Below are 27,840 nucleotides of genomic sequence, written 5' to 3' on the forward strand. Positions count from 1 at the left end.
AGGGAATCAGGCCCCTGGTGCCGTCACTTCCTCAACAAAGCACCCCTTGGGCTGAAATCCTGGGGGTGTGTCGGGATCTCCCCAGCATTTGGGGGTTTTTTTCACTCCTTCCTAAGTGTCTGGGTCCATTGGAAAGGAAAATCAGCAAGAGTCCCTGAGAAGCACTGAGTGAGCAGGTTAAACCCCCCCAAAGCTTTGATGCGAGGCAGTCCTCATCCTCTGCAGAGGAAAATCAACAATAACCCCAGCAGAGAGAGGAGGGACGAAGTTTAAACAAGGTCCTGCTCTCACTGCACAGAAGGAGGGAGAAATCTTTGTTCCCCTCGCTCTTTGTCCATCTTTTCTGTTTAAGCTAGAGATTCCTGGGCCTGGCTCTCACCCCTGGGCAGCAGGAGTCCTGCTTTCAGCTCTGACCCCTCTGATTATTTATTTGTCTTACTTTGCAGCTCGTTAGGAGAAATTAAGCCAAGAAAAGCACATGGGGGATGGTAGGAAAAGAGCCCAGCCCAGGAACCCCAACTGCCAGGTCATGGTGGAAGTTCTGGTCTTGCAAATGGCTTAATCTGTGCTTAATTTAATCACAGGTGTTTGGTTAGGCCAGGCCTGCAGCCCGTCATGGTCGGGAGGACCCAGCCTGGCCTGGCACAATGTCCCTGCCAGTGCCTGAGCCCCGTCACCCGGCCAAGGAAATCCCCAGCACCCAGAGTTTCACCTGGTTTAGATACCAGGACGCGTTTAGTAGCAGCGCTGAGGGTGGAAGGAGAGCAAGGTGACGATTTACTCATCTGGTGACTTAGTCACCCCCTAAACCCCACGTTGAGCCTGGCTGGGCAGCCCGAGCCTCCTCCCCAGGCACGCAAAGATTTTCCTATGTGCTTAATTTTGCACACTGTGAGTAATCCCAGTACCTCCAGCCCAGGATCTGCAGAACAGGGTATTTCTGAAGAAAAATGCTTTGCCTGTTCTGCTTTAGATGAAGGGGAAAGCGCACCCACTGCGGCCCGCTGCTTGGGCACGAAACGCTCCCGATTGTTTATTTTCTTTCTTTTTAAGGGCTGCCCTCCCTTTCCTCCAACATAGTCAGCTGTGGCCGGGATGTGGAATTTGGGGGATGCTGCTATACTGATTTTACACTGGTTTTACACTGTTTTTGCAGTGGTTTTACACTGGATACCTCCATTTCCAGGGTCGCAGCGGCGAGCTGGTGGCCAGGCGTCCCTCCGATGTCACGCTGGGGTGGCGGTGTCAGGTTGTGTCCCCGTTCCTCGTGACATATTCACGATTATTCACCAAAATGGAGCTGGAGGCATCCCCAGCGCCGCCCCCCCCCAGCCACCTGCAGCTGCCGGGATTTTTCGTCTTAATTAGGTTTATGGGGTGGTTTGGGGTTGGGGGTTTTTTTTCCCTTTTTGCACCACGACAAGGGGATATTTTCGCAGCCGGGGACCCTCCTGTCCCCGATCACCCGGGGGGTGTGGGGCGGGGTGGCTGTGCGCGTGCAAGGCAGCGCTGCCGAGCCTCCGAGCGCATCCACCGGCAGGAGGAGGAAGGGAGGGGGGTGGGGGGTGGTGGAGGGAGGGAGCAATTGAATTTCAAACACAAACAACCGCATGGGGCACGGACCCACCGCCGCCGCGCCGCGCCGCTCCTAGGACCGCGGGCCGGGGCCGCCGCCGCCCCCCCGCCCCGGGCTCTCCGCCGGGCCCGCCGCGCTGGGGGGTAGGAGAAGCCGCTGGTTCTCCTCCTCCTCTTCCCCCCCCCCCCCCCCTTTTATTATTATTTTTTTATTATTATTTTTATTTTTTCTTTGCTAATTCCTGTCTCGCCGGGTTTTGCCACCTAAACTTCATCCTTAACCCCCCCCTCCCCTGACCGTCCCCCTCCCGTCCCCCCCCCCCCCCATCCCCCCCTCAACGTTCCCGGGAGGAGCCACCGGCAAAGATGTCCCGGTCCAACCGGCAGAAGGAATACAAATGCGGCGACCTGGTCTTTGCCAAGATGAAGGGTTACCCGCACTGGCCTGCCCGGGTAAGGAACCGGGGAAGGAGGCGGAGGGGGGGGGGGGGGAAGGCAGCGGGACCCCCCCGCCCTGCTCCGGCTGCTCCCCGTTGCATAACGCGGGTGGCCGCACGCCGCAGCCGGTGTCCCGGGGGCGGGGGGGGACACCCACACCGGGGTCAGGCTTCTCCGGTGCGGGGCGGGGGTGTGTGTGTGTGTGTGCTGCCGGTTTTCGGTTGGATCCAACTTTACCGGCACCTTATGTAAAGCCCGGGCCCGGGCCCCGCTCCCCGGGACGGAAAAGTTGGGGGTTATTCGTTACCGGAGGGGGGGGGGGGGCGGCTTGGGGAAGCGCTTTTTGGTTATTTTGTTGGGTTTGGGGGGGGGGGGGGTATAATGTATTTAAAACAAGGTCCCGAGCTCCCCCCGGGCCCCCTTTTGTGCTATTTATTCATTTCCCTCTCGGGAGCGGGGGGGGGAAGGAGACAGGTGGGGGGGGGTCACGGGTGGGGGACCGCGTGGCTTTTGCTACCGCGTGGGGTTGGGGAGCCCCCCACCCCCGCGGCTTGCTCCTGCTCGTTTCGGTCCCTGCCGCAGGACCCACGGGGCAGGACAAGCCCCCCCCCCCGCCCCCCCCCCCCCAGTGCAGAGGGGTGAAGCCATGACCTGGGCCGCATCCTGCACCGACTGGAGCACGAGGCCGGTGCTAGCCCGCACCTCCTCCCCGGGATGACCCCCCCCCCCCCCCGGCATCACCCAGTGGGTCTGGGGGGGGTACGGGGGTCCATTCCCACGTGGGGCCACACCACGCCAGCCCCCCACCCCCACGCTCTGGCTCCCTGCTCCATCGGGGTGCCAGCAGCGGGACCCCCGTGAAGTGTCGGAGAGGTGGCACATCGCACCCGTGACTTGCTTGCTGCTCCACTTCACTAATGATTTGGGGGAGACTGGGGAGGGGGCGGCTTAGCCAACACCCCACCACCACCCCCCCCAATCTTAGCTTTGCTGGTGAGTCCCCGAGCCTGTCCCCCAGGTCTGCATGGCCTTACCTCTTGCTGGGGGCCCGGGTGCCAAATGGGTGCCAGTGCTCGGCGGGAGTTTGGTGTTGAAAAATCAATAGAATTACTGAGAACTTAGGACGGGGGTGGGGGGGGGGGCACACACACGTGGAGAAGGTGGGGGGGGCATCGAGGCAGGGTGCAGGGCCCACTGTTTGCCAGACCCACCAACTCTGCCCAGCTTGCTCACACTGGAGCAGTGGTCCGGGGTGCAGAGCAGATGCTGGGGGGGGGGTCAGTACCATGAGCCTGCTCCCCGCCCCCCCCCCCCCCCCCCCCCCCGGTATAAAGCACTTGGGCAACGCTTGCCAAGAGCAATTGGGGCCTGATCCTTCCCCAGGCAGGCCAGGTGGCTGAGTGGTGGCTCGGCCGGGTGGCCGTGGGGAAGCTCTGGCTACAGAATACGTTGCTAGTTATTTTTAAGTGGTTGATGATGCAGTTTAAAATTTCCTTGGAGTGTTTTCCCCCCGCCACCCCCCCACCTTCCCTGCCTGGCCTTGCTGCAAAGGGAACTGGGCTGCCTGCAAACCCCGAATTAAACTGAAATGGGGAGGAATTGCGAAGCGGCCTTTAAAGGCCGAAGATTTCCCTACAGCCCCCCAACCCACATCCCCATCCCCTCCTCCTTCCCCTCCTCGGGTTTGAATAACTTTTGTTTGGTTTGTAGGGTTTCTGGCGGGGAGGCCAGGGAGGGGGTGGGGAGGCGTTCGGATTTGGCACTGGCCTCCCAACGCGCATTTGAAAGCGGCTTTGCGAGGAGGAGCCATAGGGATCCCTGGGAGCCCGACGCCTGCTTCCACCACCTTCCACCACTGCTTCCCTTTGGGGGGGGGGGGCAGGGAAGGCGGGGAGCAACGCTCCCCCTGGCCCCCAACACAGACCCTTTTGCTTCATCTTCCTTTACCCATTCCATGCTGGTGGGATTTGGTCTACCGGTTCCCAAAAAGCTTCTCTGATGGGTGCCCCCACGCCCCATTGCTGTGGGGTTGGGGGTGAAAGAGGGGGGGTGAAGCCAGGTCGGGGCTTGTGAAGCCTCGTGCCACGCTGAGCTCCTGGAGACCAAATTAGCGCCTGCGTACGCCGGGCCAGGCCTGCTCGGGTTTCATGCCGTGCTCGGCTCCCAGCAGCCGGTTTCACCGCCACCATCGTGGCCCAAGCATTTTGGGGCCACTCCGGCAGGTGGGGAACAGGTTTCCCCCTTCCAAAAGTAGCGGGAGATCGGGGCAGGCTGCCCTCCCCAAGCTCGGGAGGGATGCTGGGTTGAACTGGGGGGTTTTGGGGTGTAGAAGGGGCCGAGCCCCCCAGTCCTCTGTCTGGTGATGAATCCTGTTGCGGGCTGGGATGAAGCAGGCAGGGTTTGCCCGTGACTAATTGGGCGCTGTGATGAAACATTACCCGGCCGTGCGTGGCGTTTGCTGGGATGTTTGTTTCCAACCAGGTGTGGCTGGAGCAGAAGGAAATGGCGAGGGAAGAAATGGAGGGGAGGAGAGCCGGAGGCACCACAGGGAGATGGGGGTTATTCCCCTGGCCCATGCTCTGGGGACGGCTGTCGTGGTCCCCCCAGGGAGATGGCGCCTGGCACCATCCCCCAACACCGGCAGCTCAGCCCTCCCCCTCAGTGGAAACGTCTCCTCACGAGGGACAGCACCAAATGGGGGAAACTGAGGCACAAAAGCAGGGAGATGAGTTGCCAGCGCCCAGAGCGGGCACCCTGCCTTCGCCCACACGAAGCTGTCCTCTTTCCCTTACCCCATCTCCCTGGGGTCCCTGGCACCCGGGCCCTCGCTGTCACCTGCCCATCAGCACTTCCATCCTGCCACAGCCCTTCTTCCTTACAGCCCTTCTTCCTTACAGCCCACTGGGACGGTGTGGGAGCGTGGCAGAGACCAGTGCACCAGCCCAGGGCTTGGCACCCGTGCTGGGAGTCCTGGCACTGCTGGCATCTCCTGAGCATCCCTGAGCATCTCCTGTTCCCATCACTGGGCATTTGCTGGGGGAGGATGGGAGGTGGAGGGCTCCTTGCTGCTGGGCTGGATCCGGCCAGTTGTACACTTTGCCACCATTTGGAGAAGAAACTGGGTACTTTGCTGCTGGTGGCAGGAGAGCCAGGGCTGCCCGGTGCTGGGAGAAGCCCACCACCACAGGGCTCTGCCCCGCTGCCACGCCACTGAGGCCAGGCAAGCTTGATGCCCAGCCTGGGTGCTGCCATGGGGCTGCAACGATGTACTCTGGGGCTGGGGACGGCCCTGGGTGGGTGCATGGCTCTGGCTGCAAGTTTCAGGGATGCCCCAGGCCCCCAGCCCGGCTACGTGTGCCCTCAGGTGTGCTTTTTCAGCTGTGTGTGTGACCCATGTGAATTAATTCCATTAATTCCCCCTTCCTGACAGCCAGCTCCTGATTGCCAGCCTTATTCCAGCAGTGGGGAAACTGAGGGGGGGGGGAGGGGGTTGCTCCCAGTACCCTGGTGCTGTCAGGGTCCCCCAGGGCTGACAGAGGGTGGGCTGCTCCCAGCCTTGCTCCACTCGCGTTCTGAGGACCGGTTGCAAAGGTCAAGTGCAGAGGCTGGGGGCAGAGTCCACACCGGGGTACGTGCCTGTCCCTCCCCTGCCACGCTCCAGAGCTTTCCCTCCCGGGGGGCCTGTCCCAACCTCTTGTTTTTGGACCCCTATGGTCCACAGGTCCCCGGGCAAGGACAGGCTGGTGACACCAGTGCCATTTGCAGGAGCTGGCGGGGGAACGGCAATGGGCACACATGTACTTTAACCCAGCACTGCAGGCCTTTAACTGCACCCCACCCACACACCCCACACCCCCCCGCCCCTTGCCACCTTTCCAGCAAGCGATGGGGATGGACAAACAGACATCGGGCAAACAGTTGGTGGTGCCTTGAGCCCCAAATGACCATCACAGGGCAGTTGGGCAGCCGGGTGGGCTGCAAGCACCTTGCCTTGTGTGGAGGGTGCGGGATCTCCTGGGGGATGAGGGGTTTCCAAACAGCCCAAGCCCTCCAGCGAGAGTAAAGCCCTCATGGCTGCGCTTGCTCCCGGGGATGGATGGGGATGGCGTGCTTTGGGCAGCGTGAGCCCCCCCGGAGTTTTCGGGAGGGTTCCCATCTCGGACGCCTGCCTGCGCTATCGGAATTGGCATCCCCCTCAGGGTATATCGCCTGCCTCCCCATCTCCCCCTTGCCCTGCCTGCCCCTGCAGATAGTGATGCCGCATCCTTTTTGCCAGGGGCGGAGGTTTGGGTGGAGAAGGGGTAGATAAGGGGCTGTTGCTCGTGGGATGGGCTGGGCAGCAGATCCTGGCTGCCATGTGGGTCGGCCATGAGGAGGTGTGAGCTTTCCGCAGCACTGGGCCCACCACCGCCTGTCCTTTGGCCATGCTGTGACCTTGGCCAAGGACGGTTCCTGGCGTGTGTGTGGGGACGGGCAGCGGTGGGCTCAGGGATCACGGTGCTGTGGGGCAGCCGTCCCTGTCCCTGCTGCCCTTGATGCCATGTGTGCCGCATTTCCTCGGGGAAGGAGATTTTAAAACTAGCTGGGGGAATGGTAGAGCTGGGAGGGGCTCCACCAGGGTCCCAGCACTGTGAGTGGCTCAGGGGGCCATGTCTTCACCCCAGGGGCTCTGGGACTGGCAGGGCCTTTGCTGCATCATCCTGGGAGCGACCTGCAGAAACATGGCTTGCAGAGGAGCATCCCCATGGCAGGGCCGGGCTGGCTGGCCACCCCTCTGACTCATATTTTCTTCTCCGCCCCATCGGTGCCGCGCAGGGACAGAGCCGCTGCTCCCAGCTGCCACCATGGTGGTGGCTCGGGCGGGTGAGCACCGGGGGCTGCCGGCAGGCAAGTGTCCTGCTGGGGCATGGTGGCTGGTGCTAGACTGACGATTGCCCCACTGGGGGCTGTCCCTGCTTGCCCTATCTCTGCTCTTGAAATGCCTCCATGCAGCTGGGGGTGCCAGACAGGGGGAGCAGGGGGATTCAGGGCAGGACAGCAGTGCCGGGAGCCCTGAGGTGCTGGGTGGGAGGCATGTCACTGATCCTGAAATGCACCCTGGATGTGGGAAGATGGATGCAGGTGTACAGCCTGGGTGCCCCAAACCACATTTGGGCAGCGGGGATGGTACAGAGGTGCATCCTACCCTGGTCCAGCTCTTTGGGAGCAGGGACTGTGCATGGGCCACCACACCGACTGCCCACCATGTCCCAGTGTCTGCATGGAGCCCCTTGCCGCCATCCCATCCCACCCAGCTGCCCTTGGGGCTGTGCCGGCATTGACACCGAGCACAATGGCACGTGTTAGTTCTTGGATGTCAGGGAATGAAGCTGCATGGTATACCCAGCTCTGGGAATGAAACCAGGAGAAACCCTTGGCCAGGTCAGCCATTGAGCATCACATTTGAGATGGATCGGTGACATGCTGGGAGGAAGGAGGGAAAAAATCCCGATGGCAGCCTGGCACCATGCTGGCCTGGCTGGCTGGGGAAACTGAGGCTCAGCGAGCTTTGGGGGTGACAGTGACTTAGCAAAGGTCGTGCTGTGAGTCAGCAGCATGCTGGGAACGGGACCCAGCACCCCGGCTGCCGGCACTGGCACCTTCCTGCCTGGTGACGTACTGGTGCCCGCCCTGAGACCCCCGCCTGCATTCTCCTTCGGCTCCTTCCACCTCCCTTTGAGGCTTTCTCGGGGAATTTATGGCTGCACTCCTTGCGCTGGCTGGAGTGTGGGGGGGTTATTTTTAGACGCTATAAAAAGCAGCCAGAGTCGCTTTCACTCTATTCCTGCTTGGCGCCTCGGGAATATTCATGCTCAGTAAAACGGCACCTGCCGGCAGGGTCAGCACCATTGCTTGTGGACCCCCACGGTCCTTGCCATGCTGTCCCCATGGCCAGTGACCCTGTCTAAGCTGCAGGGGTCCCAGCAGCAGGATGGCATAACTGGGCGTCCCGACACCTCCAGGCTTTCTCCTCCCCACACCCCAACCCAGGGCTGGAGGCAATGCCTCTGGTTTCACTGGTGCCACCGGAACGCCTCTCGTGCGAATTTGCTGAGCTAAATATGTCTGAGCCAGTCTAGACAAGAGCTTACGGTGACCGCTCCTCGGCTGTCCCCACGGGATGGGAGAAGGGGAGCCCCCGCTGACCCGGCACCGGTGGGCACAGCCACTTATTTTATTAACTGCTGTTCTTGCCCATGGTGTCGCTGGCCGGTGGGTGAATTCCCAAGGAATAATGTTTTCCTCCCTCACTGGGCTGTGTCGGTTGGTCAGTTGGATGCAGCATGCAGGACACCCATGTCCCAGCTGGTGGTTAACGTCCCGGTGTGGAGGGGAGCCAGGGCTTTGCCCTCCCAAATTCTCACCCCATCCTTTGTGTCACACAGATTGATGAGATGCCAGAAGCTGCAGTAAAATCTTCCTCCAATAAATACCAAGTCTTCTTCTTTGGGACCCATGAAACGTGAGTGTGGCCCTGGCACGTGCGGGAGATGGGGCCAAGGGGGGCACTGATGGATCGACCCCTCTGTGGGACAGTGCTGCTGACAGCCCCGGGGGGTTTCAGGGTGAGGTGAGAACCACCCCCACCCCACCCCCCCCAGCTGCCATCCCTCACTGCTTCCCCCCCTTCCCCAAGCAGGGCATTCCTGGGGCCCAAAGACCTCTTCCCCTATGAAGAATGCAAGGAGAAGTTCGGGAAACCCAACAAACGGAAAGGTTTCAGCGAAGGTTTGTGGGAGATCGAGAACAACCCCACCGTCAAAGCCTCTGGCTACCAGGTGGGTCATGAGCCAGGGGGGTCCCGGTGCCTCATGTTCCCCTCCAAATGCCTCCTTCTCCTTCCCGTTCCCCCCCGTGAGTCCCCCATGTCCTCTCTAGCCTACCCAGAAGAAGACCTGCCCCGAGGATGCCGAGCCGGAACGGGAGCCAGAGGGTGACGGGGAGAAGAAGGGCAACACAGAGGGTAGCAGCGATGAGGAGGGGAAGCTGGTGATCGACGAGCAGTCCAAGGAGAAGAATGAGAAAGCCGGGATCAAGAGGAAAGCGGAAGATGCTTTGGAGGTAGGGGAACGTTGGGGACGTGGGCAAGGGGGGGTCCAGGGCAGGCCTGAGCTGAGCTCCTCCCACCCAGGACTCCCCCAAACACACTAAGGAGGCAGAGGGGCAGGAAGGGGAGAAGAAGGTAGACAACGAAGAGGCCCCCAAAGAGGAGCCAAAACCCAACCTGGCTGAAGGGGAGAAGGAGAAGAACAGTGACGCCGCCAGTGCGCTGGACGCCAATGAAGCCAAGCAGGAGGGCAAGGAGAAGGCAGGCGCGGAGGAGGTCAGAGACCACAAGGAGAGGTGAGGGTGGTATGGTGACCCCCATCCCCAAAAGCTGGGCTCCTCCCTGCCCACACTGGGCATGGGGGAATGTCCCCGGCAGCATGGTAGAGGGGGGGGTCCCGGTGGGGGTCCCGGTGCCGCGGGGTCTGTGACCAAGCGCCCGGGTCTTTTCTTGGCTCTCACAGCCTGTAGCGGCCTCCCCGGCAAGCTGATCTTCCTGCCTGTCCCTTCCCCGCTGGGCTCCCTGGGCGCTGCCCTATCTCGCCCTCGTCGCGTCCGCAGCTTTGGACAAGAGAAACAAAACCCAAAATGAAATTTTAAAAAAAAAAAAAAAAAAAAAAAAAAAGAGAGAGGGAGAGAAAGAAATGAAGAGAAACCCAGTAACACGAACCCCTGAACCGACCCGCATCTCCTGGCCCTGCCGTCACGGGGCGCATGCTTTGTATTAGTGATTTCTAGGGGGCTGATCAGTTGATTTGAAATAAAAGCGATTCATGCCTTTTTAAAGCGTTTCCACCCATGTCTCTGTGCCCCAGGGTCGGCCCCTTCTCACTGTGCTGGTGATTTTGGGCTGCCCTAACCCCGCAGCATGGGGGCTGTTGCCAGAGGAGAGGGGCTCCAGCTTCAGTTTGTTTTCTCAGTGCTGGAGAGGAACCAGAAGGAAATGCAGAAAGGGATGGGAGCAAATAGGGATCTGGGGGTGAGAACTGTTGAAAGAGGGAAAGAAAAGAGGTGAGGGGGAAGATTTTTGGAGCAGAGACATTTAATAAAATAGAAAAATACAATTCTGCCAGAAAGCAACAGTGAGAGGCTGGGATGAGGGGTCGTTTCTGCTGTTCCCTGGCATGTTATGGAGCTCTCCTCCATCGCATCCCTGTGGCAGGCCGGGCTCGGGGAGGGGGGGGGATGGGGACAGGATGGGGGACACACAACCCCCCGAAGATCAGCCCCGGGGTCAGACAGCAGCTCTCGCAATAGAAAATGGAGGCCTGGCCGCGTGCCAGCGCTGCCGCAGGACTACAGCTCCCAGCTGTGCCGGGCAGGGCGGCCGCCGCTACCGAGGGGTCGGTCACGGGGAGCCCCCAGGCCCCGGGGAGCGCCCAAGCCTCGGGGAGCTCGACAGCCCAACCCCCCCCCCTCCCGCCCCCGACTGGTGACACTGGGGAGGGGGCAGGACTACAACTCCCGGCGTGCAACGCGGCTCCCGGCGAGCCCCGCGGCAGGCCGCGCCGCACGCCCCCCGCGTCCCCTCGTTAACCCGGCCCACGGTCGCTCCCAGGATGCACCGCTCCGGAGGGGAGGGGCGGGGGGGCAAGCACTACAGCTCCCAGCATGCCCTGCGGCGCCGCACGGCGGGACTACGCGTCCCGGCGCGCACCGCGTCACAGCCCCGCCCATCGAGAGGCGCGAGAGAGGCCGGGGGAGGTGGAGGTGAGCGGGGGGAGGGGGCCTCTGCGGGAGGCCTGGGTCCCGTCCCCCCCATCCGAGGCTCATCACCCTGGGGAGCACACGAGGGGGCTCCCGGGGGGCGTAGAGCCCCCCTCACCCGTGTCTCCCGTCCCCCTCCAGCCCCTGCGCCACCATGCGCCTCTCGGCCCTGCTGTGCGCGGGGCGGCTGCGGCTGCCCCCCGGTTACCGGCACGGCACCTGGCGCCCCGACACCGCCGCCGCCCAGCGCCGCAACCCCCCCGGGCTGCGACGCCGCAAGGTCTTCGTGGAGCCCATTGCCAAGGAGGACTGGAAGGTGTTTCGGGGCGATACGGTAAGCGTCCCCCCTCCCCAGGCCCCCCCAAGGACAGGGGCTGGGCTGGGGGGGCCTGCCCTTGACCCCCCTTCCTCCGCCACAGGTCCAGGTCCTCGCCGGGAAGGACGCGGGGAAGCAGGCGATGGTCACCCAGGTCGTGCGAGCCCGTAACTGGGTGGTGGTGGAGGGGCTGAACACGGTGAGGCTGGAGCCGGCGGGGGGGCTGCTGGCGTGGTGGTGGGGGCACACGGGCCGGCGGTAACACCCCCCCCCCCATCCCATCCCATCCCAGCACTACCGCTACGTCAACCGAACCGTCAAGTACACCGGGACGTACATCGCCAGCGAGGCACCGCTGCTGCTCAGCCAGATCTCCCTGGTGGACCCCGAGGACCGGTAATGGTGGAGGGGGGTGAGGCAACCCCACGATGGCCGCCCCCCTCCCCCCACTAAAATGCTCTGTCATGGCAGGAAGCCAACCGAGGTAGAATGGCGATACACAGAGGAGGGCGAGCGGGTCCGCGTCTCCCTGCGCAGTGGCCGGATCATCCCCTTGCCCCTGCAGCAGCGCCGGGACGGCATCGTCCCCGAGCAGTGGATTGGTGAGTGGGGCTGAGGGGGGGGGCGGCTGCTGCTGGGCCCCAGGGGGACTGAGGGGCTCAGCGCTGTCCCTTTGGCTGCATGCAGATGGCCCAAAGGACACAGCGGTGGAGGACGCGCTGGACAAGACGTACCTGCCATCACTGAAGACCTTCGAGGAGGAGATTATGGACGCCATGGGGATTGTGGAGACACGCAGGGCCAAGAAATCCTACTGGTATTAACTGGTGGGGGCTGGGGGAGAACCAGAAACACCCCTCCCTCTCCAGGGCTGGGGTCTGCAATAAAGACACCCCTTTATTTTCTCTATTTGTGGCACATGGTGCTTTCGGCACAGCCCCCAGCTCACGCCAAGCACTGGGCCATACAAATCCTGGTTTTATTGTGGTTCACACCTGGCACTGGGAGCCGGGGGGCTCTGCTTCTCTCCAGAGGGCTCTGCCATCCCCGTGTCCTCATCCTCGCTGCTGTCCTCGTCCAGGCCTGACAGCACCATGCCCAGGGGTGTCCGTGCGGCCACCAGCACCAGGTTGCGTGGGGAGAACCGCGGATCGAAAAGGGGGATGAGAGCACACTGGAAACCTGTGGGGAGAGGGAGGGTCAGTACCGGCAGCACTGTCACCCCCTCCCCATCGCCGTCCCGGCACCCACCTTGCTCCCGCAGGTAGAGCAAGCGGTCGAGGAGGATGAGGGTCTCCACCAGTGGTGCCAGCAGCAGGGTCAGGCTGAAGAAAGCCACCACCTTGTGCTGCTGTTCCAACATGGCCTCCACGGCCTCCGAGTCCAGCGAGATGGCAGCTGGATCCAGCCCCACACGGGGCAGCCCCAGGCGGGCGTACCTATGGGGTAACGTCACACTAAGGGCAAGGGGTGGGGGGGAAGAAAAGGGGGGCCCCCCTACCCCAAACTCACTGGGGGAAGCTGAGGGCATGTGCCTTCTTCACCGTCTGCACTCCTGGGCGCTTCTTGCTGGGGTTGGCCGCCCGGATGAGGGTCTCGAGGACGGCACGGTAGCAGTGGGTGCGCAGGCAGCCGCTCTGCCCCCTCAACCGCCCCACATATTCCTCCAACGCGTGGCAAGCGGCTTCCCGTGCCCGGTAGGAGAGTTCATGGCCTGGTAATTTGGCTACCCAAGCGCTCAGAGGGTAGCCAGGGGAAGAACCGGGGTGTTCTGTGGGGGTAGAAAGCTTCATGTAGCAGCAGGCCACTGAGGCGACAGCGGCCACGGCGGGGCTGCGGGTGAAGTGACGCAGCAGGGCTGGGCTGAGGTCCCCGCAGGCATGCAGCCCCGTCACCAGCACCCGCTGCCCCCCCTCGGACCCCCCCGGACCCCCCAATGGGTTCCTGGTAGTGGGACCCAGCCCGGGGGGGTCAGGGGGCAACAGGAACTTCCCCCAAGGAGCACTGGGATCAAGGCGGCCAGCCACATGGCGTGGGCCCCGGGGGGTGAGGGGAGATGGGGGGCCGTGGCAGGGGGTGGTTTGGTGGCACCGGGGCGGCCCCTCGTTTCCTGGCACCCCCGTTTTCCCCAGCTCCCGCAGCAGCTCCCGGTCGAAGCGCTCCGCCATGCCAGCCAGGCGGCCGTCGCCCTCCACTGCCGTGACAGATAAGCCAAGACCAAAGGCCAGGAAGCGTGAGAGGTGGCCCTGGGTGGGGGGGACATGCGCTCAGTGGGGGGGAGGGGGGGACACTGACACATCCCCCACCCCTCAGAGCCCCCCCGTCAGCCCCTGCTCCTACCTGCCCCGCTCCAACATCTACCACGTGGTCACAGCCGGTGGCCTGGGTCAGTCGCTGCAGCAGCTGCAGGGAGAGGAAAGTTTTGGGGGATGTTCGAGGAGGGGGGGGTCACAACGGGGTGCAGGGAGCGGGGGAGCACCCACCTTCCCCAGGCGCCGGATCTCATGCTGCTTTTTGGGCTTGACGTGGCGGCGGAGCAGGGGATGCAGGCGGGCACTCTGGCAGGGGGGGCGCTGGGACCCCCCCGGGCGCCCGCGGGGGAAGGCGAGGGCACGGGTGGCAGCGGCAAAGGCCAGGAGGGAGAGGGGCCAGGCGGCCCCCGGCCCCCCCGGGCCCCCCAGGAGCCCAGCCAGCTGCGGGGGGGCGGCGGTGGCAAGGGCGGCCTGCCAGGGCGGGGGGAGCTGCGCCCACAGCCCCTCGGTGAAGAAGTCCTGTGGGGATGCGGGGGTTAGTGGTGGGGGGGATGTGTAGGGGGGGCACTGAGGGGGAGGGGGGAACACTCACGATGATGTAGGCATCGAGCAGGGGCCGGTAGAGCGTTAGGAGGCGGATGATGTCGGCCGCTCGCTGCTGCTCCCGCTGCAGGGCAGGGCACGGGGGGGCTGCCATGGTGGTGCCTAGGGGCTGTCGGGGGTGTCGTCAGCCCTGGCGTTCTGATGTCACCCCGGGGTGTGGCTCCTGGGCTTCTGATGTCACCCCAGCGTGCCAACTCCCCGCCCTCCTCTGGCTGTGACTTCACAGAGCTGTCACATCATCAGGCCATCATGTTTCTCAGCGTCTATGACATCACCAGGCAGTGACATCACACAAGGATGCAATTCCCACCTCCCCAGCCATGATGTCAGCCGGCTGTGGCATCACCCTGTGAGGCACCCCCTGCAGCCATGACATCACCAGCTCATGCCATCCCTCCCCCCCCATGGCCATGATGTCACGAGGCCACGGCATCACCCAAGGATGCAATTTGCCCTCCCACAGCCATGATGTCACCGGGTCATGACATCACCCAGTGTGGCGCCCCCTGTGGCCGTGACACACACAGACACACACACACCCTCCCGCCCCTGGCAGTTCGAGCAACCCTCCCCACGCCCTCCCCCCCGCCGCTGGGCAGCGCCGGCGAGCTGTGACGTCGCGGCAGGCCCTGACGTCACGCGAAACGTCAGCACCCCCAGGCCATAGAGCCGCCCCGCCGGCGACAGAGCGGCCCCACGCGCCACTCACCGCCCGGCCCCTCCGAGTTCCCGCCGCGGCCCGGCGCATGCGCGCTCGGCGGCGCTCAGGCAGCATGCACGGAGCCTGTGGCAGCCGCTCGGGGGGGACGCAGGCGCCTTGCGTCACTACCGGGGGGGGGGGGGGGGGCAGGATGCGCTCTAAGTGGTGAGAGCCGGTCCGCGCCGGCCACGTGCCTCTCCGCCGCCGGGGGCAGCTTCCGCTTCCGGGTTGCGGAGGTGAGGGGGGGGTGGGGGGGAAACGGCGGCGGTGTCATTCGCGGGTTGGTGCTGGGGGGATCCCGGTGCCGAGCTGCCTCTCCCCACGGCGGGCAGCACCGGACCGGACCGAACCGGCTGCTTGGGGGTTGTGGCGGTTCCCCGCGCCCCTCCCCCAGCCCTTTCCCGCCGCCACCGGGCCCCGTCATGGCGGATTTGATCCTCAACGTGGACTTCGCCCCTTCGGAGCGTCCCGGGAAGAAGGAGACCGGTAACCGAAAGCACAAGAGCTTCCTGCAGCGGCGGCGGACGCTGGAACGGCGGGGTGTGCTGAAGCAGAAGCAGCTGCCGGTGGCCCAGCCGCCGCCCGGGAGGGGCTCCCGGCAGAAACCGGGCCCCAGGGGCAGGAGGGACAAGAAGCAGGAGGCAGCGACCAGGAAAGGCCCGGAAAAACCGACCTCCATTCCACCCAAACCCTGCCCCAAAGTGAACGGTCCCCCTTCCATCGCCCAGCCCGGTGCGACCAGCTGTCCCGGTTCCAAAGGAACGGGCTTGTCCTCAAAACCAAAGACGACGGCCTGGGGCACGGCTAAGAGAAACCAAAAAGCCCCCAGCTTTCCCCCGCAGCCCACCAAACTGGTGGCTATAGACTGTGAGATGGTGGGCACAGGGCCCGGAGGACGTACCAGCGACCTGGCCCGTTGCAGCATCGTGGGCTACCAGGGCGACATCATGTACGACCAGTACATCCGTCCCACCGCTCCCATCGTGGACTACCGCACCCGCTGGAGCGGCATTCGGCGGCAGCACATGGTGAACGCCATCCCCTTCAGCAAGGCCCAGCGAGAGGTGTGCTCTTGCCTGCGTTTTTGGGTTGATGCAGCCCGGGGGTGGGGGTGGGGGGCGCCTTGAAATAGACACGGGGCTGGGGTCTTTGTCTCGTGGCCTTTTCAGGCCATTTGGGGTTCGTCAGGCTGCGGGGACTCGCAGGGCTGCCTGCATCCTCCTCTGGCCTCTGCAGCAGAGGGAACGTCTCCCCACACTGCCACCGCTCCCATTCAGGTCCGCGTCTTCGCACCGGTCTGCTTCTCCCTGCTGGCATTGGGGCAGCCCCACATCCCTGAGCGCGAGCAGTGCTCTGCTGTGGGGCAGAAATCCTCATGCGGGGTTACCAGGTGTCCTAGCCACTGGGTGTCCTTAACCACACACCCCCACACCCCCCCGCCTTTTCATCCCCTTTCCTCAGATCCTGAGCATTCTCTCTGGGAAGATCGTGGTCGGCCACGCCATCTACAACGATTTCAAGGCGCTCAAGTACTTCCACCCCAAAGCGCTCACCCGGGACACGTCCAAAATACCTTTGCTGAACCGTAAGGGTGGTTTCCCTGAGAACACCTCCATCTCCCTGAAGCGCCTCACCAAGGAGCTGCTGCACAAGGACATACAGGTACCTTGGCAGGATCCTCCTCCCGGATCTCGGCGGCTGCCACGGGGTGCCGCTGCGAGGCTGCTGCCTCAGCCGGGAGCTCCCCACGTTCCTCCAAGAGTCAGGGAGTGGCACGGGGATCCCCCTGTGCTGTGCTGGGGTGACAGGAGAGGGGAGATTCATCCCCAAGGATGAATCACACTGGGGATCTCACACTGTCGTGAGACTAGGGCGTCCCGAGTTCAGTTGCTGCTGCCAGTCCTGGAACAAGGCAGCCCCGTGCCTCAGTTTCCCTTTCCCTGGAAGCCAGTCCGTGGGAGGAGGGACCCCTCAGCTCAGCCCCCACAGCATCAGGGGGGCATTTTCCTGCTCAGCCAGTGTCAGAGTGGTACCTTGGGCTGTGCCTACACCCCGTCTCTGTCCCCAACAGGTCGGGAAGAATGGTCACTCCTCGGTGGAGGACGCCCGAGCCACCATGGAGCTCTACAAGGTGGTGGAGGCAGAGTGGGAGCAACACCTGATGCTGAACCCCAAGCAGGAGTGATGGCCCTGCAGCCTGGTCCTGCACCCCAAAGGGGCCCAGAGCCCATGGGGAGGAGCAGCGAGCACCAAACGGCCACTCCATCTGTCCAGGCAAGGTAGTGGGGACAGATAGACGGTGGGAGCATGGAACCAGGCACAAGTGTCCCTTGTCCCTGTGCCCCCGACGTGCCTTGTTACGCTGCTCTGTCCTCCCCCAGGGACATAGGGGAGAGCTGGGGCCAGCCTGTGCCTTCCCAGTGGTGTGGGGGTGTCTCTCAGGTCCTGCATCCCCCCCCAGAACAACTTGGTGGTGCCAATAACACGGCGGGGCCCAAGCCAGAGCGGGGCCGTGGGTCTGGATGTGGCGTTGGGGCTCTGCCAGCTGCACTTGCTCGATCCCTGGAGGAATCGGTGCCCAGGGCGAGCTCCTTCCCCTCCTGGTTTTTCTTTTCTTGCAAAACTACCTCTTGACAAGGACAGGAACCGCCAAAGGGCTCCGGGCTGCGGCAGGGGTGTGGGTGCGGGCAGCACCCAATGGGTGGGAAGCAGATTGTGCCGGAAAGTCCCCACTCTGATTTCGGAGCTGCTCACCCTCAATGATTTGGGTGCCATCTTCCTTGTTGCATAAGTGCCGCTGCAAATGAGGGGGCTGGGACGAGCCCAGGCATGGGGAACCAGTGTCACCAGGTCTGCCTGCGCCGTGCCGCCCCGTGTGGTCCCTCCCATCCTGGGGACGCCATGTCCTTCACAGATGCCTCCAAACCCCAATGTGCTGTTGTTCCCTGAACTCTTGAACATGCCCTGAGTTCTTGGGTTGCTTTTAACTGAAATGTTTGTGTACAAAATCTCAATTAAAAAGAAATTATTAATGAGCCCTTCCTTTCGGTGGGGGGAGGGGGACAGAGAGGAGCTCCAGGCTGTGGGGATGGCGCTCAGCCCTGGGTACATGGGGAGTGTTGCGACTGACACCAACCAGAGAGGAAGGCATCCAGGCTCCACGTGAGATTCCCCTCCACGTTGTCGTTTGAAATCGAAACAGTCGCCCCCCTCACCTCAGCAGCTGACCACCGAAATGGGTGCGGAGGGGAGAACTATGGGGCTGGGGTGTTCCCGGGGCTGGGATGGGCACTGGGGAGCAGGGACAGGCAGACAGGCAGGGACTGCAGGCAGCACCTTGGGCCGAGCTCCCAGGGAATTCGGAAGGGGCTTAGGTGGACATGGAGACAGAGGGCCCCAGCCAAGCACTCGCTGCTGAGACGGTGCCTTCCTCCCCGCTGGCTCCCACCTGGTCGCAGGGAACCCTGGCAGCACTGCCAGGAAGGGAGGGGGGACTGTGCCTGGCGCAGAATGGCCGAGCACCATGTTTGCTGGCTCCAAGCAGGCCCCTCGGGTGGCTGCTGTCAGCCATCACCTATCACCTGCCAACATCTGCCTCCTGGTGACCCTTCCTCTACCTCCTCTTCACACCAGGTGTGACCTGGCCCCTGCCAGCAGCTCCTGGGGGCCCCCCCAGTTCACCCCCTTTTCTGGTTAAACTGCAGGGTGCTGGGGAGCTGGCTGGTCCCCGCCACTGGCATCACTGTGGGGCTGGGGCAGCCAAAGTGGCCGAGCCCTGCCCGGGCTGCTGGCTGTCCCTGCGCACGCGGCTCCCCCTTATCACCTTCTTCGTCACCAGCAGCTCTGGCTTGTGGGACCAGGAACGGTGCCAGTGCCGAGCCAGCAGCTGCTTTGGGGGATCCCCCCGCCCACGCTGGGCTGGATGCAGCCCCACGGGGTGGGGGGAGGCAGCAGTCCCGAGCCCCTGGCACGTGTCACATTTTCCAGCCATTCGATGTGTTTACGTGGCTGCGCTCAGCTCCTGGCGGCAGAGACTGAGGGGGAGTTGGGGGGGGGGCACAACCCTCCCCCCCCCTCCACCCTGAGCCCCTGCAGCGGCAGGGGGGCGTTCCCCTTTTTTCGAGGGTTTAAACACAAAAAGCTGGGGACCCCTGCATTGTGCTGGGGAGGGGATGCCTGAGCATCCCATGGGCTGGGATCTTGCAGGGTGTTGGGTGTTTTGGGGGGGGTAAGCAACTTTGCAGCATTCTCCCCCTCCCAGGCCCTGCCTGTGTGCACACGTGTGTGCCCAGTCCTGCTTTGCACATTCCGGGAAGGGGGTGGGAAAGCTGTTACAGCCCCAAAATCCAAAGGAAGGTGAGAGCATGGAGGAGAAGCTGGGAGCCTTTGTGTCTGGGCTGGGTTTGGAAGTGATCGGGGTGGGGGGCTGGGGAGAGGGGGGTGGGTTTATGAGCTGGGTTATAAATGGCCGGTCATTAAAGTTTTTTATGTCTTTGGAAATGAGAAGCAGGCGGCCAGGCCCCAGCTTGTTGGCAGATGCTGGATGCAGCCGGTGGCTCGGGGTCGGAGGGGGCTTTGCTCACATCCCGCTTTGGCATCCCTTCAGCCACGAGCCGGGGTCTGGGGCAGGATCCCCACTGTGTCGGCAGCCGATGGCACAGCGGAGGCCGTGGGGCGTGTGGGCTCCCTCCAACCCCACAGCCGGGGTCCCTGGTGGCCACGGGGCCGGGGCAGGGTACGGTCACGCCGTCCAGCTGCGTTTCATTTCCGCAGCGGCCGTCACAGTGGCCGGGGAGGCAGAGTGGGGGGACGGACATGAGTGCAACCTGCCAGCTGGGATGGATTTGCAGGGATGTGGGGCAGAGGTGATGGGCGTCTTGCCTTCCTCGCTCAGCCCCACACCGTGGCTGCCCCTGGGCAGGGGGCACTTCACCACCCTGGCCCCCCCTCTTCATTGGAGCCCCTCCATCCACTCTCCCAATGCAGTGAGAGCTTGTGGGGGGTGGGGGGGCAGATCAGAAACAAGCCCCTGGTGGCCTCAGCTTCTTTGCAACCTGCGGCATGTGGGTGCACATCACCCAGGTGTTGAGACCATTTTGGGGTGGGGAGTGGAAACCCATGAGGGTGCTGAGCCAGGGAGGAAGCTGTGCCCAGGCTGCGGGGGGGGGGGTGGGGGTGGCCACAGCGGTCTCTGCGCTCAGGATTTCTGCGGTTTGCGAGGATTTTTGCAGCTCGTCCTGCCGGGAAGGGGAGAGTAAGATGGCGGCAGCTGATGCCAGCTCTTTTCCAGAGGCTGAGCCAGCCACTGCTGCCTGGGCACCAGGACGTTGCTCCTCGCCTGCTTCCACCTCTCCCGGTTAATCTGTGGCCTTCCCAGGGGTCACCGGCACTCTGGGGAGCGTTATTTAGTACTGGTTATCTGCCTGCCCACCCCAGGGCTTTCCCTGGATGGGATGGAGGGAGAGGAGGGTGGGGTGCTAAGGCTTTATCCACCGTTTTCAGCAGAATCCCTTCCAGATGTGGGGCTGCCAGGGCTGGCGTTCATAACCCTGCTGGGTCATGGTGTCCGGCACAGCCCTGGCCCACCAGGACAAGGGGTCCCTGTGGGGCTGGGGGTGCCCTGGAGGATGGAGGGGGGTGGGGGTGCAGGCAGGTCCCACCCCAGTCCCCCTCCACCTGCTTCTCCTGCAAATGGGGCAGGGGGGAGGGTTTCCCCCACTTTCCCCAAACTTGGAGCAAACATGCGGCATCGCCCCCTCCCTTGTCTCTGCGATGGCATGGTGGGGGGGACATGGACACGCAGCTCCTGCACCCCTGAGATGAAGTGGTTGGGGTGACCATTCCCCTGCACCCCCTCCTCGAGCCCCTCCAGCTTTGTTGGGGGAGTTGCAGAGAGTACCATCCGCAACCCCTGTCCCCTCTGGCATCATGTCGAGCATCTGCGTTGCTGTAGGTAAGGTTATGTCAGCTCTTTGTTATAAATCCTGTTCTTCGGGGGATTAGAGACTCGCTGCAAGCCAGAACTTGGCTCACCAGCATCGCAGCCTGGAGATTTTGGGGGCTAGGGCGGGGGGGATGTGGTTGGGAGGAGGGGGGGGATGATGGTGACTCTGGTGAGGTGTTTTCATCCCAGACCAGAGCAGAAATCTCTCTCCTTCCATTTCAGATCTGCCAATGAATGAGAAACGCCATTTCTTGCTCACCCACCAGGTTTTGGTCAGGGCCACGATGCCTGGGACCAGCACTGCAGCACAACCTGCCCTGCACGGCACCTTCATCCAGCTTTTTGCAGAGGAGAGAAACCCCCAAAAATAATTAATCACACTTTACCTGGGCCTGATTTATCAGGGGTTTAATCTAGCGTTAGCAGTTAATCTTCTTGCTCCCCCCCCCACACCCCAGGCCCGCAGCCAAAGCAAACCTCACGCAGCACGGCGAGGGCTGCCGGCTGGTTGCCCAACCATGCATAATGCAGCTGCCCTGCTCCCTGGCCATGCACACACGCATGTGTGCAGACCCACACACGTGTGTGTGTGTGTGTGAACGCGTGGCCGGACAAATTGCATGCGTAGGTACTTATGTCCACGCATACGTATGTGAGTCTGCAAGCACCTGTGTGCTGTGCACACGCGTGTACAAACAGCTGCACGCATATGGAGGCGTGCATGCAAAGGTGCCTGCTGCATGCATGCACGCGTGCCCTTGGCATGACCCCAGGCGTGGGGATGCTCGCAGATGCCCAGCTCGCGCCCAGCTGTGCTGCCGGTGTGAGCGGGCACAGGGCCGGGCAGCTCTGTGTCCTCAGGGCTGCTTGGGGTTGGGGGTGCAGCTTGGGCGGGAGGGGGGACAGGCAGATTTCGGGGGATGCAGGCAGCTTGGAGTCGGGGGGATGCAGGTAGTTTAGGGGGTGCAGGCAGGTCGAAGGGGGGGGGATGTGGGCAGGTTAGGGTGTGCAGGCAGCCTGGTGGGGGGACATAGGTGGTTCAGGGGGGTGCAGGCAGGTCAGGGGGATACAGGAAGCTTGGGGGGGGGTGAGCCACAGCGGGGGGGATGCAGGTAGTTGGGGGGGGTGGGCAGACTAGGGAGGTGCAGGCAGTTCGGGGGAGGGATGTGAGTAGTTCAGGGGGGTGCAGACAGATTCGAGAGGTGCAGATTCGAGGGGTGCAGGCAGCTGGGGGTGCTTCCACCCCACTCCCGCCGGGGCAAATCCGGGGGGGGTTGTTCTCGCAGGTGAGCACAGAGCCCCCCCCGCCTCCCTCAGCGGGGCCGGGGACGGGGACGGAGGGGGTGGGACCAGCCCGGCAATAAAACGACCGGCGCGGGCGGGACGGGACGGGACGGGACGGGACAGCGCCGGGGCCGGGGCCGGGGCCGGGGCCGGTGCGGAGGGAGCGGCGGCTCGCTCGGTTCTCCCTCGGTTTCCCACCCCGGTAGCCGCGATGCCCAATTTCTCCGGGAACTGGAAGATGAAGAGTTCGGAAAACTTCGAGGAGTTGCTAAAGGCGCTGGGTGAGTGAGAGTCCCCGGGGTCCCCCGGACCCCCCTCCCCGGCCCCCGGCGCTGGCTGCGACTGGGCGGGGGGGGGGGGGGGGGGGGGGGGGGGAGTCCTGCCTCCCATCACCCCTCCAATCCTCTTCTCCAGCCCGGGGGGGATCACAGCCGCCGTGTGCTGGAGGGGACCCCCCCACCCCGCTCCCCCTTTTCACAATGCTCTCGGTGTTGCTTCGCTACTGGGGAAACTGAGGCGCGGGGGGGGGGGGGGCTAGGCAGCGTCTCCTGCTCCTGAGGGGTCCAACATGGCCCCTGCGGGCCCCCCCTCCTGCCTGCCTCAGTTTCTCCGCTGTGGTGGCCTCCCCAAGTGCAGGCACCTCCAAATTCTCCCCCCAGGACCCTTCGCATCGAGGGCTTCCACCCCACCAGCACCCTGCCCCTCCGACCCCAAAGGCACCCAAAGGGGCTCACCTGCCCCATGGGGGCCCGGACCCCAGGGTCCCCAAAACCCCAGCCCCGATGGGACCTCACAGCGTGGGTGCTCCATCCCCCAGGGCTCATTTTGGGTCCCCTCTACCTCCTGCCATGGTGCCGTGTCCTGGCTGCAGCGGTGAACGGGGCTTGGGGGAGAGGGGATTGGGGGGGGCTCACAGGGCCAAGAACCATTGCAGGAGGGGAAAGCAGGGGGCACAGGCTATGGGGGACCCCAGGGTTTTGGGCAGGGCTGGAGCCAGCCCCCCCTGCTGCTCCTCTCTGCCTGACCCTCTCCTCGCCTGCCGGGGAGCTGCCGGAGCAGAATATTTTCCAGGTTAAGGGATACGTAACAAATATTTCAGTATAATTATCACTTTCTTGGATTTCACTCCCCTCTCCCCCCTGCCTTCACCCCCTCTCCCTCCTCCAGTCCCACCGGTGAAAATGGCTCAGAGAAACCTCAGCAGGAAAATAAATCTGCCAGCCTAGAGCGAGCCGCTCTTCCTTTCCCACAGCGCAAGCGGGGGGCTCCTGCCCTTCACCACCCCCCCAGCACCCACCCGCTCCCCGGCCTTTCAGCAGCTCTGGGGGAAGCTGATACCTCTGGACCCCCTGGGCAGAGGGGTTAGGGCAGGGGAGGATCAGCTCAAGACCCCAAGTCTGGCTGCATCATGGCCCCCCTCCCCAGCTTTTGCTCCCTTTGGGGGCTGTTTCTCCTCACTGCCCCCCCCCCCCCCCCTCCGGCCACGAGCATCATGCGGTGGGGCTGCATCTGCCCATGGCTGGGTTTTGGGCAGCCACCCTGGTGTAAGTCAGGCCTCACAGGGAGTGAAGGGACCTGGGGGGGGCCCAGCCCCACCACCCCAGCCAGCTGCAGCATCCTGGAGGGTCTAGCCATGGGAATGTGGAGGGGACCCCGCAGGGACGTGTCCATCCCCGCTGCAGGAGGATTTGGATCCCGGATCCCACCTGTGTCCCAAATGTGGGGCTGGGACTATCTGTCGCCCCCCCCCCGTCCCCCGTCCCCATCCCTGTGCCAGAGGGAAGCCCCTTTCTGCAAGGACCCTCTCTGGGGGCACAGGGGGTGGTGGCCAGGGCATGGTCCCTCTCCGGGGAGGGCTGGCCGGGTGCCCACCCGCAGTTTTCAGCTGCCGGAGGGTGACACGGGAACAATGTCCCCAAAGAACAGCTTCCCGGGGAGCCAGGCTGTCCCCGGGTGACAGCCGGGGGCTTGGGGACATGATGGATGAGCCGCCTCCGGGAGCGGGGACAAAGCCCCAGCTGCCCTGCAGTTAGCAGGGGGCTGGGAGGGGGAATGACCATGGGGACCCCTCGGTGGGGTCACACAGGTCACCAGGCACAGAGCTGCTCCTCGGCCAAGCTCAGAGCGGGTGCCTTGTCCCTTCCGTCACCCCGTGGGCTGGGTGAGCCCTCACCCCCACGCACCCTCCCCGTCACCCTTGTCCCTTCCCTCAGGCGCCTCCGGAGCCTTCCCCGGCATCAGCCCCCGCCCCCGCTCCTTGCCGCCAGGTAACGAGAGCCAGATGTGGCCCAGATGTGGGTTGCCCTGAGCCGCCTCCAGTGCTCGGGGTCCCCCTGGGATGTGTCACTGCCAAGTGTGGGGGTCATGGCCGTGCCCTCCCCCAACCGCCGTGTTCACCCCCTGCCCTGTCCCCAGGCTCCCGGGGGAGAGGGGGGCGCATCCAACCCTGAGAGGCACTTAACCTCCCTGGCTGCGGGTCACCCCACGGGGAAGGGGCAGCTCCCGTGTCCCCCCCCACGCCGGGGGATGCTGCAGGCAGCAGTCCAGAGGAGGGGGAGCTCGATGCCGCCATCCCCTTCCCCAGGCGTCAACATGATGCTGAGGAAGATCGCGGTGGCGGCGGCCTCGAAGCCAGCGGTGGAGATCAAGCAGGACGGGGAGACCTTCTACATCAAGACCTCGACCACCGTCCGGACCACCGAGATCAGTTTCAGGATCGGGGAGGAGTTCGAGGAGCAGACGGTGGACGGGCGGCCCTGCAAGGTGGGGGGGAGCCCTGCCTGCGCCAGGGGGGCTGATCCTGACCCCATGCATGAGGAGCTCTCATGCACATGTGCGTGCACATAGGCGGGCATGCACGTGTGTGCATGCACATAGATGCACGTGTGTGTACGCACACACATTTTGCATGAGGCCAGGAGCAGTCACTTGTGTGTGTGCATGCACACAGGGAGGTGTACACGTGTGTGCATGCACACAGATGCATGTGTGTGCATGCACACATGTGTTTGTGCATGCACGCACATTTTGCATGAGGGCAGGAGCATTCACTTGTGTGTGTGCGTGCACAGGCATGTGTGCACGCTCGTGCATGTGCATGCACACATGCGTGCATGCATGCCCACAGGTGTTTGTGCATGCACACACCTATTGCCTGAGGGCAGGAGCGCTCACCTGTGTTTGTGCGTGCAGGCACACACATTTTTGATGCACACACGCGCAAAAGTGTGCATGCACACCCGCGTGCACACGCCTGTTTGCACTCACACAACCACACGTTCTCCCCTGCGAGCAGAGGGCTGGTCCCCCTCTCCCTGCAACTGTCCTGGCCGGGTCGCAACAGGGAACAAATGGCCCTATCCATCTTTTGGTTGATGGATGGTCCTGCCTGGCAGGGGCTGCGTGGGGGCTTCTCGGGGTGTCCCATGTCCCCGTCCCCCCCACAGATCACCCTTGTCCCCCCTTCTGCAGAGCTTGGCCAGGTGGGAGAGTGAGAACAAGAACAAGATGGTGTGTGAGCAGCGGCTGCTCAAGGGTGAAGGACCCAAGACGGGCTGGTCCAGGGAGATGACCAACGATGGGGAGCTCATCCTGGTGAGGACCTGGGGAGGGAGGGGGGGGGGGGGGGGGGGGGCATCGCTACCCCAGTGCATGCTGGGAAACTCGGGGGGGGGGGGCCAAGGGAGGGTGGCCATGGCCATCAGAGTGACCCTGCTCCTCCTTGCAGACCATGACAGCCGATGACGTCGTCTGCACCAGGGTCTACGTCCGGGAGTGACACCCCCCATTCCGCTGACCCCCATCCCTCCCCCAGCCAGCGCCGGTCCCCCAGCCCCATGTCCTGTCCCCCCAGCCCCAGCTACCCACCCTGTGTCCCCTCTGGTCCCCTCCACTTACCCCACAGCCACGGGGAGGGGGTTGCACCTTCCTATGGGGGTACATCAGAGCAACCCCCTTTTTGGGGGGGAGGAAAACACAGCATTTTGCCCCCCCCCAATGGCCTGGGGTCTCTTCGGGGGCAGGAAAATCTCATTTTCTGGCCCTGTCCTGCTGCCGCCCTCGGTGCAGACAAAGCACACAGTTTTTGGAAAGGCGCCGGAGCTGTGGCAGGAGGGTAATGCAGCCGCCTCCCTGGGCTGTTGGGTTGGTTTTAACTGGTTTTAGTTCAGTTTGATTTTTTCTTTTTTATCATTTTTTTAATGCAGGCCCCTGGCCCTTGCCTTGCCCAGGGGCTGAGCTTGCTCTCCCCCTCCCCAGTATTTATTTGTGAATATTGTATTGCAAAGAAACACCAAACGACCCCAACCCAGTAGCACTGCGATCCATGCAGCTCCAGGTCCGAACCCCCCCAAGATCTGACCCCCCACCCCGAGATTGTCCCCACCACCTCCCTCCTCTTTTCAATAAATGTCCTACAACTCCCCCCCTCCGCAGCGTCCCTGTCCCCTCCTGGCCCCACTAGCACACACGCAGCTCCTGCACCGCAGGTGTTGCGCAAGGGGCCGGGGGCAAAGGCGGTGGCCGGGTTGGCACATCATGGCGTGGGAAGCGAGGGGCAGCCGTGGGGCAGCCGTGGGGCAGGGAGGATGGCGTGGGGCTGGGGTGCAGCTCACGCTGGGGGGGGGGGGGGAATGAGACAACCTCCCAGCTTAGCTGGAAGGAGCTGGGGCACCCATGGGTGCTGCCTGCTGGGGTGTGGCTCCCTGGTCCGCTCCAGGTGATGCTCATTGGGGTGCTGCCTGCTAATTGCCCTACGTGAGGTGGCATAAATTATGACAAGTGTGTGTGGGGGGTGTCTGCTTGTGGGTCATTGGGGCTCAGCCCGTGGTGGTGCTGGAGAGGTTTGGGTTGCAGGGGAGCCCTGCTCTGGGGATGGAGGGATGCACTTGCTCCCCGTGCCCACCCCAGCCTTGGCAAAGCTCCTCCCCAGGGTGGGCTGGGACCCCTTGGCCAGGGCAGTCCCAGAGTTGCCGTGGGGTAGTTGGGGGGCACTGACCCAGCCCCCTGCCAGCACTGAGGTCTTGCTGAGCTGGGGGGTGCCTGCGGCTGCCTTTGGGGAGATGGGGCGGGGTGTGGGACACTGTTCCCCAGGTCCCAGCACCCATCCTGCCCCGGCTGGGGAGGGGACAGCAGTGAGCGGCCCCTGGGGGGGATACAGGGGGAAGGGGGCCAGGATTTGGGGTTGGCTTCACCCCCAGTGCTCCCAAGTGTGATGCTGCACTGCCAGGGAGCGTGTTCAGCAGCAGGAAGGGTGTAATTACACCTTCCCTGGGGAGGAGGAGGGGGAGGAAGGGCTCTGGTATCTCCAGGTGGACATTTGGCAGACACCCATTGCCCCCGTCGCCGTTCCCAAAACACTGCCTGGGCCGTGTCCCGGTTCTCCCAACATCCCCGTGCCATAACTGGGACCAGTTGGCATCAGCGATGGGACCGGTGCCAGTGGGTGGGGTGGACACTGGATCCAGCCCTCTCTGTTCTTCACCAAACCGACCGTTTTTCTCCCCAGAGATCTCGCAAAAGCCACAACCAGGCGGGATCAGCCGGTAATGGAAACCAGCCGCTCCCCACCCCCCCAACTCCGACTCTCTGGCTTCTCCCCTTCGGAGAAATATCCTCTTTCTCCCCGGCCGCCCTGGGGACGGCTCCAATTTGTCTCTCTTCCGAGCCCCCGGGTTGGCGGGATGGGGTACAAAGGGGGGCCTCGTACCCTGAGAGAGCCAGGGCGGCAAATCTGGATGTGAGCGGGGGTCTATAGGGCTGTCAGCTGTGTGCACACACATCCCCATCCCCATCCCCCCCCCTCCCCCCCCAGTGTCCAGCCACGCTGGGCCCAGTGGGGACCTGGGAGGGGCCCACTGGGGACTTGGGGATCCCCATCTCGCTCCATAGGTGCTGCCCCACAGTGATGGGGAGAGTCTGGGGAGGTGGGGGTGAA

General features: G+C 63.6%; 5 protein-coding genes across 7 annotated transcripts; 4 read left to right on the top strand and 1 right to left on the bottom strand.

The window, feature by feature from the left end:
• The first annotated feature begins 1,566 nt into the window (after positions 1-1,566).
• On the top strand, positions 1,567-9,885 carry HDGF (heparin binding growth factor). The gene is made up of 6 exons (XM_049805162.1): positions 1,567-2,028; positions 8,439-8,515; positions 8,693-8,831; positions 8,932-9,114; positions 9,185-9,396; positions 9,564-9,885. Exons 1-6 carry the CDS (start codon positions 1,942-1,944, stop codon positions 9,568-9,570), a joined length of 705 nt encoding a protein of 234 aa, XP_049661119.1. The 5' UTR covers positions 1,567-1,941; the 3' UTR covers positions 9,571-9,885.
• An 835-nt stretch (positions 9,886-10,720) lies between these two features.
• Positions 10,721-12,031, top strand: MRPL24 (mitochondrial ribosomal protein L24). Its single transcript, XM_049805150.1, has 6 exons — positions 10,721-10,809; positions 10,948-11,140; positions 11,226-11,321; positions 11,415-11,518; positions 11,594-11,724; positions 11,810-12,031. The coding sequence occupies exons 2-6, from the start codon at positions 10,961-10,963 to the stop codon at positions 11,944-11,946; spliced, it is 648 nt and encodes a 215-aa protein (XP_049661107.1). The 5' UTR covers positions 10,721-10,809; positions 10,948-10,960; the 3' UTR covers positions 11,947-12,031.
• Positions 12,032-12,079: 48 nt separating this feature from the next.
• METTL25B (methyltransferase like 25B) lies at positions 12,080-14,757 on the bottom strand. Of its 2 annotated transcripts, none has more exons than XM_049805142.1 (7): positions 14,687-14,757; positions 13,967-14,240; positions 13,606-13,893; positions 13,463-13,525; positions 12,635-13,368; positions 12,374-12,561; positions 12,080-12,304 (listed from the first exon to the last, which is right to left on the bottom strand). In XM_049805142.1, exons 2-7 carry the CDS (start codon positions 14,069-14,071, stop codon positions 12,102-12,104), a joined length of 1,581 nt encoding a protein of 526 aa, XP_049661099.1. In that variant the 5' UTR covers positions 14,072-14,240; positions 14,687-14,757; the 3' UTR covers positions 12,080-12,101. The 2 variants fall into 2 exon arrangements, with proteins under 2 accessions (XP_049661099.1, XP_049661100.1); XM_049805143.1 differs by having other exon boundaries at positions 13,967-14,079; positions 14,687-14,754.
• A 93-nt stretch (positions 14,758-14,850) lies between these two features.
• On the top strand, positions 14,851-21,011 carry ISG20L2 (interferon stimulated exonuclease gene 20 like 2). 2 transcript variants are annotated; one of them, XR_007506665.1, is made up of 4 exons: positions 14,851-15,741; positions 16,139-16,339; positions 16,749-16,956; positions 20,844-21,011. XR_007506665.1 is itself a non-coding variant. In XM_049805160.1 (3 exons), the coding sequence occupies exons 1-3, from the start codon at positions 15,100-15,102 to the stop codon at positions 16,860-16,862; spliced, it is 957 nt and encodes a 318-aa protein (XP_049661117.1). In that variant the 5' UTR covers positions 14,852-15,099; the 3' UTR covers positions 16,863-18,689. The 2 variants fall into 2 exon arrangements, 1 of the variants encoding a protein (XP_049661117.1); XM_049805160.1 differs by lacking the exon at positions 20,844-21,011 and having other exon boundaries at positions 14,852-15,741; positions 16,749-18,689.
• A 1,000-nt stretch (positions 21,012-22,011) lies between these two features.
• Positions 22,012-26,338, top strand: CRABP2 (cellular retinoic acid binding protein 2). The gene is made up of 4 exons (XM_049805163.1): positions 22,012-22,186; positions 24,490-24,668; positions 25,377-25,499; positions 25,633-26,338. Exons 1-4 carry the CDS (start codon positions 22,117-22,119, stop codon positions 25,681-25,683), a joined length of 423 nt encoding a protein of 140 aa, XP_049661120.1. The 5' UTR covers positions 22,012-22,116; the 3' UTR covers positions 25,684-26,338.
• Positions 26,339-27,840: the final 1,502 nt, after the last annotated feature.

Source organism: Accipiter gentilis, chromosome 7 (assembly GCF_929443795.1).
Source record: "Accipiter gentilis chromosome 7, bAccGen1.1, whole genome shotgun sequence".
Lineage (NCBI taxonomy): Eukaryota > Metazoa > Chordata > Aves > Accipitriformes > Accipitridae > Astur > Astur gentilis.